A 14,862-nucleotide genomic window follows, 5' to 3' on the forward strand; every position below is an offset into this window, starting at 1 on the left:
ATATTAAGTGAAGTAAGCCAGGCCCAAAGAAACATAGGTCCATGGTTTCCCTTATTTGCAATAACTAGTATATGTCTGAGTCAAGCAGAAAGGGTCTGTTAGGTTGATGTTAGGGAAATGAACCCTAAGATATGTCTTCAAATGTTTGTTTTCTTTCATGTGATTGTTTCTAACACATCTATAAGATTATTTCTTTGTTTCTCTGTATGTCCCTCCCCCATGGTATGGTATAACCGCTGATTTCACTGTATTTGATGATGTTATAATGTGTGGAGGGGAAGGGAAAAAACAAATCATTTAAATAGGGATATGGGTGGACCCATTGCAACAAAGAGGGTACAAGTCATTATGTTGGAAACGAACTTTAAAACTTTGGTGGGGGGGAGGAGGGTTTGTCGGGGAGGTGGGGGAGAGAATGGGATGGGAAGGGGAAACAAAGGAGGAGGCTACAATGCTTGAAAAGAAATGTACTCATTATCTTGTCCACATAATTCTAACCCTTCAGTACAGTATTTTCACAATAAAAAAAAAGAAAAAAATAACCACGTGCCATCCACACACTTGGTGCAGTGCAATGATGGCTCCAGATGTCCACCTGTCATCACCGCAGACATCACTGGGAGTTCTTTAGCATACGTTCAGAGGGGACTGGGAAAGGAAACAAGTACATGAGGATTAGAGTGAACTCTAGAAGTTCTGGTGTGACTCAACTGCCATGAGGATGTAATCGAAGAAGCTGTAGAATTTGAGTTTGGACTGAACTTTGATGAGAAGGCAGGGTCTTTCTCACCAGTGAATATGGTTGAGTGCTTTGAAACAGAGAGCAGACATTCCCTGGCAGAGATCATCTATCAAAAGACCCTTTGCCAAGCTGGGGAGTACTAAGAACTCCCGGCCAATCACTACTTGGGAGGACCATCGCTAGGGGTCCAGTTTCCATCCCTACTCACAAGCTCTCAGGTGCCTACAGAAGGATTCTCCCCTCCTTTCCTTGTTCTGATTAGTAATGGTCTCCTCCAACTGCTCTGGAAGAACTAGTAAGGGGAGGAGCTGGTCAGAGGTGGGCATGTTGTGCATTAGATAGTGCATAAGTTCATTCAGAGTGTCTCTGTTCTAGTTTTCATAAAAGTCATCGGGGCAAATTCCATCCACATGGTGAAGACAGAACAAAGCATGCTGTGGGCAGATTGGGGACAAGGAGAATCAGAGGCCACCTTCCCCATCCTGACCCTGCCATAACTCCTTTCTGCCAGGACTCCCATGCTGTAGCTGTCCATCCTATACCCAGACTTGCATTTTGGGAAGGAGGAGGAGACTCCTGTAAGCAGGATGTTCCTCACAACCCACTTCTAGAAACTTCTGAAGGAAATTCTGCAAAATTCTCACTGTGATAGGCAATGAGAAGGTGCTTTATCTACAGGATCTGACTTTGTGCACACAGCCTCCCTGTCATCCCTGAGAGTCCACAACCACACCACAGCTGTGTCCTCTGCCATCCACTCACATCCCAAGCCTCAGCTTCCCGGTGAAAACCCAAGGGTGTGCAAAAGAAAACTTTGCACTTTGAATGAGAAGCTCAAAAATCCCAGTTTGGAGGACATCCCTTCCCTTGCTCCCAAAGGCCACTTACTTCTTCACTTGCTCATCTTCCTCACAGTTAGGGCAGAGCAAACTCTACCTGAGGGAACATAGGAGGAATTCAACTCTATGACTCTCTCTATTTTTTTTTGTTTGGTCGTATGGCTTGAACTCTGGGCTTGGGCGCTGTCCCTGAGCTCTTCAGCTCAAGGCAAGAGCTCTACTGCTTGAGCCACAGCGCCACTTCCGGTGTTCTAGTAGTTTACTGGAGATAAAAGTCTCATGGACTTTCCTGCCTGGGCTGGTTTGAACCACCATCCTCAGATCTCAGCCTCCTGAGGAGCTAGGATTACCGGAATGAACCACAAGCACGAGGCTCTATGACCCTCTTGTTCAGAACTAAGGGGAGGCTTATGGGGTTGGCTAATGCCCAGATCGGAATATAAAAATAGAAGTCAGGTGAGATATGTCTATAAAATCCTGAGAAAATTTTAAGAGGCTTGAATGAGTAAGTCCAGGTGGCAGTGCCACACACCTGTAATCCTAGATTAGAGAGGCTGGGAGGCTGAGATCTGAGCAGCACAGTTCCAAGCCAGACTGGGCAAGAAATAGCTAGGAAATTGTTATACCCATTTAACATCAAAAAGCCAGAAATGGAGCTGTGGCTCAAGTGATAGAGTGCTAACTTTGCGCACAAAAATCAGGAGAAATCCTAGATTCTGAATTCAAGTTGTAGGATCTGCGCTCAAAAACTAAAACTAAAAATAAAGAAGTGCTTCAGAGGTTTGTAAATGAGCAAGCCCAATATAATCCTTTGCTCATGGCTCAGTAGAAACAGGGTGCTCAGGCCACCCCTCCCATCCCTCTTCTGGCTAAGTTACTACAAGGCCTCCAATACAACTTCTAAAGCCTTATTTACCAATGATAAATGTGGTTTCCCAGGGCCTCAACTACATGAGGTCTGAAGTTGGTGCCTCTGGTTCATGCCTGTAATCCTAGCCACTCAGTAAGGAGGCTGCTGAGGCTTCTGGGTTGCACTCAACCTCTACAGACAACTCCTAGACACGATCTTCTTTAGTAAAATAGGAAAATTCTAGAAATGCATGTAGAGTGTCAGCCTTCTCAGGAAAAGAGAAATATGCCACAGAGAGTAAATAGAGGGAAAATAAAATGTTCACAATGGAGCCACAGAATCCTGTATGTTCTAGTCCTGAGAAATTAGCCAGAATGTGACCCACTTTGTGTCCCTTCCCATGAGAAGACTCCAGGGAAACAAACTCAGACAGGTGCCAAGTGTTCACAACACGCAGCCAGGAGGGGCTGAGTAGCTCAGGGCTTGAAGGGGGAACACTCACTGTTTGAACAGAATAGCCAGCACTTGCTCCATTATCCCACACAATCTGTCATTATGTGGGAAGAGATCGCCTGTGTGGTGGGCAGGGACCAGGTTCATCACCAGCATCTCCAGCAGGCCTGCCTCCAGGCTCTCCACATTATAGGGCACCATCAGGGTCAGGGCTCAATCACTGTACCCCTAAGATGGTAAAGAGAATGGATCTTTCAAACATGGAAATGGGAGCACACTTCAAGTTGAGTAACTGCCATAGATTGGAATGAAAACCACAGACAAAATGACATATCATGATGGACACTTAAAAACACACAAGAAGGCCTCCTGACTATACCTCGCCTGAGTGGGCTGGTGTTTCCATTTATTCCTTGTTGGAATATGGGCTGAGGGGTTGGACTTGTGGCTGTACACAGGACCAGCCTGTCCAGGCTGGAATGAAGCACCCACCCCTTGCTTTCCCAACCTTGCTCTCCTGACCTTCCAAGACAACATGAGAACATCTTTCTCGCTCCATGTTCGCTTTAAACCTCGACCCTCAGCGATCTCTGTCTTCTAAGTATTTCAGTTCACACGTGTAAACCAAATGAGCTCCTGGCTTTCAAGGGACTCTTTTATCCAATCAACCCCAAGAAGCCAGAAGTAGGTCGGGATAGAACAGCAGCCTTGAATGAAAAAGCTAAGGGACAGTACTCAGCCCTGAGTGCAGCAGAGCCAGCACCAAATACATGAACAATATAGGAGACAAACGAAGCCTCAACAGGATGTGCTCCCACTGTTCTTGGTACCCTGTACTAAGGACTCAAAGTTATTTTTTTCTTGTGATTGTTTCTAACAAATGTATAAGATGATATCTTTGTTGCTTTGTATGTCCCTCCCCCATGGGATAACCTCGGTTTTCACTGTATTTGATGTTGGTATACTCTGTGGAGGGGAAGGAAAAAAACAAATGGTTTATATAGGGATACAAGTGGACCTATTGCAGCAATGAGATGTACAAGATGTTAGGTCGAAAAACGTACATTACAATTTTGACCCGCGGGGGTAGGGGGGGTGGGGGTGGGTAGGAAGAACCATGGAGATGGGAAGGGATGGGAAGGTTAAACAAAGTAGGAAGCAACAATGCTTGATAAGAACGTACTGGTACATAATTGTCACCCCTCTGTAAGGTATTTTCACAAAAAACAAAAGAAAAGAAAAAAAAAGAGTACATGGTAAACAGTAACCATTGTTACATGATCCCTTTGTTCACCAAACTAGTAAATTCATCTCTGCCATACATCCCGACTCCACTTGAGGCAGAGAGTTCTAACAGAGATGAAATAGAAAAATGTATCAAATGACGTTGCAAAGCTCACTTTACCAAGGATCCTGTGATCATCACTCATGCCACTTCTCCCCCCATGCTGGTGGCTGTTGGTGACTGTGGGAGATGCTGGTTTCTGATCAGACAGTGTTCACAGGCACACAGAGAGGGTCCTCAACAGCTAGCAGAGGGGATACGTCCATTCTCACCATCAAGTCACAATACGCATGGTGGGGCTGTTTTGCTGGGAAGCTTCTATACTAATGCTGTGTGTGTGTGTGTGTGTGTGTGTGTGTGTGTGTGTGTGTGTGTGTGTATCCATTTTCTGGCCTACGTTATTGAGGATCCAAGTAGGGGGTCCAAGCTCTAAAAGATAAATGATTTGGAGCAAAGGGCTGGAACTTAGTGTAATTTCTCCCGTCAGGGAATAGATGAAGCATTCAGTATACTGTTGGGTCTTGGTCCATCCCAAGAAAGACACATGGGGTCAGCAGTTAGGTAAGTGCAGCAGCTTGCCTGTTCCCCAGCCTCCCTCAGAGCACGGGAGACAATCAGATGCAGAAGGGAGTCGAGTCAAGCAGGAACTCAAACTCATTGATTAACACACAGCAAGCACCTTTTAAAGCAAAAAAGACTGGGTGGCATGAGAGGGGAGGAAAAGGAACCAATCACTGTAAAAGTCACACCCTATCATGCACCTAAACTTCCACGGGGTGGTTACACAATAAATGTGAAGCTAATCGGGCTCTGCCCACTCATCTTTGCATCCAGTGCCCCACAGTATACCACTACGTATGTAGTTTACACTCATTGTCAAGTAAATGAAACCACCTTTTTCATTGTTAGAACACTTGGAAATGTGTCAGCTGATGTGCTGGTAGATTAGGCTATGGTGTGCTGGAAAATATGTAAGAAGAAACTTTAACTTATTACATATACACACAGATGTGAAAATGTATTTCTGCCTACTTGTACATGTGGGGCTGGGAAACACATACATATTTCCTCGCTCTGTTGAAGAACAGATGCCTCAATAGCAAGGGCAATATTTGGTGCTCACAGGCTAACTTATAATGGCATTTTTCAATATAAGAATTGTCAGAACTATTGAAGAAAGAACTGTTACTACCTCTGGATGGAAAGGAATACAATTAACATGTATCAGCATGAAAACCTGTATTGTCACAAAGAAACTGGCAAATAGGAAATTAGAGAAATACCACAATCAACACAGATGCGATAAGCTGTGCATGTGAAAATGCTGCTGCGGAAACCTTACACAAGTAAAAAGTATAAAAATGAGAAAAAATAACACAACTACTGTGCAAAGAAAATTAAAGTAACAGCTGCATCAGGTGTGTGTGTCCCTGTGTGTGTATGTGTGTGTATGTGTGTGTGTGTGTAAAAGTGATGGCAATGGGGGTTAAGTTCAGGGATTGTTCTCTCACTTTGGTTTTTCAGGGAGTGGTGCTTTGCCATGCCTTCAGTCCAGAATTTTTGGTTCATTAACTGGAGATAGCCTCCATGATAGCCTCCGTGATAGACTGCACACTCTGAATTCAAGCCCCAACACTGGCACAAAACAGTCTAAGTTTTGACTTTGTTTAGTTTTCTTTTTCCACCAGTTCTGGAGCTTGGACTCAGGGCCTGGTCTCTATCCTGAGACTCTCTGTGCTCAAGGCTACAGCTCTACCACTTGAGCCCCAGCACCACTTCTGGTTTTCTGATGGTGTTCTGGAGACAAGTGTCTCATGGAGTTTCCTGCTCAGGCTGGCTTTGAGCCATAATCCACAGATCTCAGCCTCCTGAGTAGCTAGGATTATAGGCATGAACCACCAGTGCCCAGAAATGGCAAATTTACAAGAAGCTCAAAATATTTGGAAATGAAACAAAAAAAGCAATTTGTAAGGTGCCAGTGGGTCAGGGCTATTATCATATTTACTCAAGAGCCCAGGATCTCAGAAACTGAGTTTGGGACCAATTCAGGCAGGAAAGCCTGTGAGTCTCTGACTTTCAATCAAGAAAAGTGCAAGTGATCTATGTGAAAAGTGATGGAGCCCTAACCTTGAGCAAAAACACTAAAAGACAGCACCCAATCCTCGTGTTCAAATCCCTGGCCAGAAAAACACATTGTTTTAAAAAGCAGTTTTACTTACAACATAGGTTGCAGACAGTCTTGGGAGTCTCATTGTTGCAATGGGTTATTCTGTGATCATGTTTCACCATTTTGTTATACTCCTTCCCCTCCCCAAATTAGAGAAATGTATATACAAGATGCAATGTACAAGAATCAAATACAGTGATTACAGGGATGTACCATAGAAAAGAAAATAAGACAAATAATTTCATTGTTCACTAAGAACAAAAACAAAGAAAAGCCTCTTGTGTCTGTATCTTGGCCCTCGTTTTGCCTAGCATCTTGTTTTTGTTGTTCTTGTCCTTACTCTTTTTTTAGTTTTATTTCACAATTTCACTAGGAATGCAATTTTCAATCCCGGTATTTGGTTTTGTTTATTCAACTCACTCTGACACCCAGCCCAGTTACCCAAATATCAACCCTGAACTTCTAAGAAGCCATTCCCAGCACACCAACCACCAAATCCAGCTATGCATGTGATGGACTTACCTTACAGAGCTAACCCGGGGTACTGTTCTCAAAGTCTGTGAGGCTTCGATCTCCAGAAAACTACCAGAAATCTGGAAGAACTGTGATCCAAGTGGTAGAGTGGCAGCTCTGAGGAGGGGAAAGGAGGGGGGAGAGTCAGGGAGGACACCAAGGCCTTGAGTTCAGTCCCAGGACTGGCACACACACACATTACAGGAGGACATAACAAGGAGGGAAAGCTAAGGCATTCCATGACCCTTACAGGCAATACACCCACCATCACCCTGAAATACTCCCCGGACCCCAGGGAAGCCGTTCCTCCAAACCTCCGTGTCCCCTCCAGACCAGCCAGACACCTAAGGGACTCACCTCAGACAAAGCCCGCCGCCCTTCCTCTCAGCAGCACACCTGCGCAAACCCCACTGCTTCCTGCACCCCGTGTGCTGGGGTCTGGCCGTCCTGCAGGCTCCACGCCGGGCAAGGCACAGGAGGATGCGCTGCCCGGCCTGACAGCAACCATGGCGGAGCCAGGCGCCCAAAGACCGCGGAGGCCGCGCGGGGCGGCACAGCCAAGCCCGAGCCCCAGAAAGGACGTCCACAAGTTCCCGCTGCACACAAGGCCTTGCGGGGTTTCCTGACAGGCCTCCTTTCCCCACGGCTGCCCTTCCTCATCGCTCCCCCCAGGACAGGACCTCAGCGCCAACTTCTCTGCTCCAGACCCCTGTCTCTCCTAGAAGCTGCAATGGCGGTCCCGCAGGGGCTGCATTGCCAGTCTGAGCATGCGCACCAGCCTTACTCCACTGGGCAAATCCCTTTGCTACTCTGGAGGGACTCAGGACCCCTCCCACAGTCTTAGGCCCTGGGGTTAAGAGTCCCTGAAACTCAGAACCCAGATTCCTAAATCACAAAGATCACAGGCCTCTGCCTTAAGTGGCCAGCTCACAGCGCCTTTTTCATACAGAGTTTGCTGAATTTCCTTAAGTTCACTTCATCCATCCATACACACACACACACACACAAATATATATATTAATCTATTTCTAATCAATGATATATTTACACACAACTATATATTCGTATATTTATCATCAATGTTCTCTAAGCATTTTGCCCAATAAAGTTTTACTAGGCAGGTATTCCATGACCTGAGCCCTGCTCTGAGCCCTTTGTTTACAATTATTTTTCAGACCAACTGTTGAGTTTTGGCCCCTGGCGGGCATTCAATTTGAAGTTCCTCATCTCTGCCTGCGAAGTATCTCTAATTCATCAGATGTGTGCACCTCTACCACCAGATTAACAAAACAACAATTATATAAATATAATTGTTGTTGAAACACCAGTACAAATGTAGAAGTCATGTATAATTTCTGGGAGGTTTACATGATGGAGAGCTAAAATTTTATCCAAAAATGAATCCCTAGACTCTGAGTGTATAGGACAATTGTATAGTACTTCAGTAGCTTGTACAGGTCTGGGTTCCAGTCTAAAACAAGAATAAACAACACTCCAGGATCTTAAATTGTCTCAGACTGACAAAATTCTTTTCTTGTCACATTTACGTCAGGTTCCAAACCTTTGCTATGAAAGATTTATGTGATTTCTTAGAAAATCAGGTTTTCAAAAGTTTCCCTGACTGGACACTGTGGATCATGCCTTTAATGCTAGCTAGTCAGGTGGCTAAATCTGAGCATCATGGTTCAAAAGCAGATCAGGCAGGAAAGTCTGTGAGACTCCTCTCCAGTTAACCTCCAGAAAACTGGAAGGGGAGCAGTGACTCTAAGTGGAAGAGCATTAGCCTTGTGCAAGCAGAGCTCAGAGGCAGTGCCCACAACTTGAGTGAGAGAGTAAGACTGAGAGAGTAAGAGAGAGAGAGAGAGAGAGACAGACAGACAGACACAGAGATGGAGAGACAGACTGAGAGAAAGAGAGACAGAGAGGGAGAGAAACAGAAACAGAGCAAACAGAAAGACAGAGACAAAGACAGAGACTGAGACAGACATAGACTGACAGAGACAGACAGAGGCAGAGACACAGAGAGAGAGAGAAACAGACACAGAGACAGACAGACAGACTGACACAGGAAGATGGACAGGAAGACTAAGAAATCCCTGACAATTCCATTTAGAAAATGTATACAGATATCCAAGATGTATTTCCTATGCTTCTACAATTCACTACATAGAACCACATCATCCTGTTCCTCTTTTGGTTAGCTTGAATCGATTTGGAGTTTCGTAAATCATTCCACATGCTCCCATAGAACATGAACAGCCACACAATCACTCACCAATGGTTTATATGTCTGGCCTTCTTGCTTAAATATGTAATTTTCCTATTCATATGTCTTTCTGTTTCCATGGTTTAAAGCTACCATTGCGCACGTTCAATGTATAGATATCTTCTTCCTTTGTACCAGTAGTGCAATTTGAACTCAGCGCCTTGAGCTCTTGCTTACTTTTTGTTCAATGCTTAGACATGTAACTTGAGCCATGATACAAGTCCTGACTTTTGCTGGCTCATTAGATAAGTCTTTCAGATTTGTTTACTGGGACAGATTTGAAGCGCCATCCTGAGGAAGTATAGGGCACTCTTGAAGCTAGAATTATTGAGATGGGCCAGGACACCTGGCATGTCTTTGTCCCTCTGGCTAAGTCTTCTGTCCTCTGTTGATGATGGCTTTTACATATTGCCTATGAATTTTGCCAAATTCTTTTGCCCCAAGGTAGCTTTTTGATGTTATTTTGAGGAGAAATTTTCTTACATATTTGCACAGAGCAAAATGGGTGTGCATACAGACTTGAATTCACTAATGGAACAAGGTCCTCCATTCAGGACATTTAGTCTGGCATTTGTTTCAATAGACAGAACAACTTTCAAAGACATCTGGTTTGCTATGTCCTAGAGCTTTAGTAGTGGCCTCATCACCCCATGCAGGAATATGCTGGGATCCTTGGCCCTCACAGTGCAATGAACACTTCCCTGTATGGCCAGTAATTGCTATTGGATAGCTCCAGGTGACTCTGTCTTTGATCTTACTCAGGAACCATGTGTCTGGGACATCAGAATGTACAATAAGAATAAAAGAGAGCATTTAGAATCCATAAATTGTATAACATAAACCTATATATTTAATAAATTTAGAAGAATAAAAAGAATGAACATTTTACAACAATCAGGACGAAAAGAAAAAGAGCGATATCCCCAGGGAGAGGGGAGGGAAGCTCTAAGTCTAGGTTGGCTTCTAAGTTGCCTTCAAACATAAACTCTGCTGAAGAATCCTCCATATGATCTAGCTCCTCATGAAAGATAGGATTTGCTCCAGCAAATGCTGGAGAGGCAGATTCTAATTTCTCAGTTGGAGATTCATTCTGCTGCAGCAGGACAGATTTGTCCAGATATTTTTTGAGGACAGATTCAATTTCCTAAGCTGCATCTAACATTGGGACCTCACTCATTGGTTCCCGTGAACACAGACTGGGGACATTTTCCATCAGCCCCACGTGTGCTACTCCCTCCAGCACGCCAGGAGGAGTGCTGATTTGACCCTTTACGAGCTGATCTGGGCTGCCTGTGAAAGTCAGAGGAAGACAATCACTATTACTTTCTTCTTTCTTTCCGGTCCCTACAGGTTCAGCTCTGTCACATGTGGAGTTCAGAACCATTGTCTTATCCACAGGACTCACAACCTTTTGGGGCCTCACTGCAAATGCATGCAACCCCTCTACATGCACATGCTTTGTGGAGTCCAGTGATGGCTCCAGATCTCCATCCATCACCATCCTTGACATCACCGAGGGCTTCTTTCTTGGCACGTCAGGAGAAGCTGCTCTATGGCGGCCAAAGCCTGAGAAAGAGAAATAGGTAAAGGAGTTTGACAGTGGACTCTGGATGTTCAGGTGGAGTTCAATTTCCATGAGGCTCTAATGGAGGAAGCTGTACAAGTTTACTTTGGACTGAACACTGATGAGCAGGTAAGGTCTTTCCCAAGAGTGGCTAAGCGCAAGTGCTTTCACCAATAGAACCAACACTGCCTGGCAGAGAGTATCATAAAAAGACATTCTTACAACCTGGGGGGTAATAAGGGCTCTCAGGCAATTAGGCTCATCCCTAGAGGTCCAGGCACCATCCCTACTCACAAGCTCTGAGGTGACCACACAGGGACTTCTTCCTCTGTTTCTTGGTCTCATTCTTCCCGGTCTCCTCCAGCTCATCCAGATGAACGTGGAGATTGAGGACCAGATCTGAGGAGGGCATGTGGAACATGGCATAGTGGGTAAGTTCTTTCACCGGGTGTCGGTTCTGGGGCTCTCGGAAATCTGCAGGATAGCAGTCCATCCACATGGTGAAGATGGAACAAAGGCTGCTGTGGGCAGATTGGTGACAAGAAGAGTGAGTGCCTGCCCTCCCTATCCTGGGCCTCCCATAGCCCCTTTCTGCAAGGCTGCTATATGCACACTTGCATGTTCGGAAGCAGGAGGAGACTCCTGCAGGCAGAGTGATCTTCACCACCCAGGTCTAGAAGCTTCTGAAAGATAATTCTCCAATATTCTCACTGTGATAGGTAACAAGAAGGAACTGATTTTGAGCACACAGCCCTCCCTGTCATCCCTGAGAGTCCACAACCACACCACAGCTGTGTCCTCTGCCACCATGCCAATCCCAAGCCTCTGACCCTAGTGCAAAGCACAAGTGGTGTGCAAATGAGAAATCTGCACTTTGAATCAGAAGCCTCAAAGATTCCATTGTGCAAGAAGGGGCCTTTTCTTTGGGCCACAGTCCACTTACTTCTTTACTTGTTCATCTTCCTCGAAGTTACGGCCCGGGAATCTGTACCTATGGGAGGACAGGAGGAAGTCACAACTCTTCTTCTCCTTTTCTGCCCAAACAGGACACATATGGGATGGGCTCATTCCCAGACGGGGATGGAATCTGACACATAAACAAGTGAGATATGTCTATACAGTTCAGTCAAAATTCTTCTATGAGAGGTATATGCATTTGGTCCAAGGAAAATGTGCCAGTGGCTAATACCTCAAATTCTAGCTCATCAGGAACATGAGATCTGAGGTGCACAGTCTGATCAGACATTAGTCAGTAAAAGTCTAAAGACACTAATTTTTCAAAGGCCAGAATTGCACCTATGGTTCAAATGCTGTAGTGGTAGCTCTGAGCACCAAAGAAACAGCACTCAGGCCCTGAGTTCAGGTTGCAGGACTGGCACACACACAAAAACATAAAAGCTTCAGGGGTTATAAATATGTAAAGCTAACATAATCCCTCCCTGAGGTCTCTGAGGTGATTCAGCCTCCAGTTCACCCGCCTTCCCCACACCCAGTCTGTCTTGGGTCTACATTATTCACAGACATCCAGTTGCTAATGAAACCTTATTTCCTAATGGGAAATGCGATTTCCTGGAATGTCACCTAGGTGTGGGCAGGAGTTGGGTGCCTCTGCACATGCCTGTAATCCTAGCCCCTCTGTAACCAAGCTTCTGAGGTTCCAGTAGCTTTTCTCCTGGGCAGACCACTACTAAGAAAATAGGCAGGCTATGGACTTCTTTGTCTCATGCCAAGTTCCTATGAGAACACCCCCATGAAATCAAAAGGTTCAGAGGGGTGCCAAGTATTCCACAACTCAGCCAGGAAGGGCTGCATAGCCCTGGGTTGGAAGGGGAACACTCACTTTTTAAACACAATAGCCAGCACTTGCTCCATTGTCGCCCACTGTCTATAATTGTGGAGGAAGTTCCCAACATAGAAGAGATCGCCTTTCTGGTAGGCAGGGACCAGGTTCATCACCAGCAGGTCCAGCAGGCCTGCCTCCAGGCTCCATATATTGCATGGCACATTCAGGGTCAGGGCTGACTCATTGGCACACTAAGGTGGGAAAAAGAATCAGAAAAAAACATGGAAATGAGAACACTTCCAAATGAGGAACTGTGATAGAGTAGATTGAAACCTATGCAGAAAGCATTATCTCAGAATAAACAAATCACATAAGAAGGTTCTACTTTGGGCTGGGTTGGGGTTAAGTAGGTTTTCTATCATGAGTATACCTTGCCTGAGTTGCCTTGTGATTTCCTAGGTTTCTTTTTGGACAAATCTCTGAGATGGTTGGTTCGTGGCTTGCCACTGATCCAGTGTCTACAGCTTTGACTGAGGCACCCATACTTCTCTTGGCTGAGACCAGAGTCTCGAGACCTGCGAATACAGCACAAGAACATGTTTCTGGCTCCTGAGTCACAGGCCAAGTGAGCTGGCTTGAGCAAACTGTGAGTTACCGTAGCCTGATGTCAGGGTTCCATGTTCTATTCCATTGTTAAGGAGGCAGGGTCACCTGTCAGGCCCAATGACCTCTGCCACTTCCTCACACAAGAAATATTCCCATCCACCCAATATTGCAATATGTACATGTAGACAAGTTAACAGCACATCTTGTTTGTGAAATCCTAATCTGCTCGCCCTAGGTTCTGGCATGATCTCAGCTTCCAGGAGTAGCTCCTAGGTCACATTTATGGCCTATCTGTCACTATTCCTCTCATCTGGCTCAAATCATTTGGTTTCTCAGGGCCTTCTGTGACTGCCACATCCTTCTGGCACATATTTTGACATCAACATCCTAGGTCATTGTTTACTTTCTGTAGCCTAATCTGTTTGTCCTTGGAACCCCTCTCTGGTATCCTCTGGAGCCAATGCAAATACTTAGAGAATCAGAAGCCTCAAAGATACGATTTTGAACCAAGGGGCCTTTTCTTTGTGCCACATTCCACTTACTTCTTTACTTGTTCATCTTCCTCAGAGTTACGGTCTGGGAATCTGTACCTACGGGAGCACAGGAGGAAGTCACCTCTCAGCTTCTCCTTTTTGCCCAAACAGGACACATCTGGGATGGGCTCATTCCCACACAGGAACGGAATCTGACACATAAACAAGTGAGATATGTCTATACAGTTCAGTCAAAATTCTTCTATGAGAGGTATATGCATTTGGTCCAAGGAAAATGTGCCAGTGGCTAATACCTCAAATTCTAGTTCATCTGGAACATGAGATCTCAGGTGCACAGGCTGATCAGACATTAGTCAGTAAAAGTCTAAAGACACTAATTTTTAAAAGACCAGAATAGCACCTATGGTTCAAATGCTGTAGTGCAAACTCTGAGCATCTAAGAAACAGAACTCAGGCCCTGAGTTCAGGTTGCAGGACTGGCACACACACAAAATTCATAAAAGCTTCAGGGGTTATAAATATGTAAAGCCAACATAATCCCTCCTTGAGGTCTCTGAGGTGATTCAGCCTCCAGTTCACCTGCCTCCCCCACACCCCAGCCTTTCCTAGGTCTACATTATTCACAGACATCCAATTCCCAATGAAACCTTATTGACTCATGGGAAATGTGATTTCCTAGAATCTCACCTAGGTGAGGGCAGAAGTTGGGTGCCACGGGCACATGCCTGTAATAACAGCCCCTCAGTAAGCAAGCTTCTGAGGTTCCAGTAGATTTTCTGGGAAATGTCCTGGGCAGACCACTACTAAGAAAGTAGGCAAGGGGTGCACTTCTTGTCTCATGCCAAGCTCCTGTAAGAAGACCCCCGTGAAATCAACAGGTTCAGAGGGGTGCCAAGTATTCCACAACTCAGCAAGGAGGGACTCAACAGACCAAGATGCGAAGGAAGGGGGAACACTCACTTTTTAAACACAATATCCAGCACTTACTGCATTGTCCCCCACTGTCTATAATTGTGGAGGAAGTTTCCAACATAGAAGAGATCGCCTTTCTGGTAGGCAAGTACCAGGTTCATCACCAACATGTCCAGCAGGCCTGCCTATGGGCTCCATATATGGCATGGCACATTCAGGGTCAGGCCTGACTCACTGGCACACTAAGGTGGGAAAAAGAATCAGAAAAAATGATGGAAATGAGATCACTTCTGAATGAGTAATTGTGATAGAGTGGATTGAAATCTATGCAGAAAGCATTATCTCAGTATAGACAAATCACCTAAGAAGGTTCTCCTGTGGACTGCAT

General features: G+C 45.3%; 1 protein-coding gene across 1 annotated transcript in view; it reads right to left on the reverse strand.

Annotated features, from left to right (window-relative positions):
- LOC106001640 overlaps positions 1–13,096 on the reverse strand; it is a 56,198-nt gene extending 43,102 nt beyond the window's left edge. The window contains exons 1-4 of the mRNA XM_013036678.1: positions 12,893–13,096; positions 12,520–12,713; positions 11,623–11,670; positions 10,974–11,200 (exon numbers count right to left, since the gene is read on the reverse strand). Of these exons, the coding sequence (XP_012892132.1) occupies positions 10,974–11,200; positions 11,623–11,670; positions 12,520–12,713; positions 12,893–13,060 (637 nt within the window). The 5' untranslated portion in view covers positions 13,061–13,096. The remainder of the gene's footprint in view (positions 1–10,973; positions 11,201–11,622; positions 11,671–12,519; positions 12,714–12,892) is intronic.
- Between the last annotated feature and the right edge of the window lie 1,766 nt (positions 13,097–14,862).

Source organism: Dipodomys ordii, unplaced genomic scaffold, assembly GCF_000151885.1.
Source record: "Dipodomys ordii isolate 6190 unplaced genomic scaffold, Dord_2.0 Scaffold335, whole genome shotgun sequence".
Classification (NCBI taxonomy): domain Eukaryota; kingdom Metazoa; phylum Chordata; class Mammalia; order Rodentia; family Heteromyidae; genus Dipodomys; species Dipodomys ordii.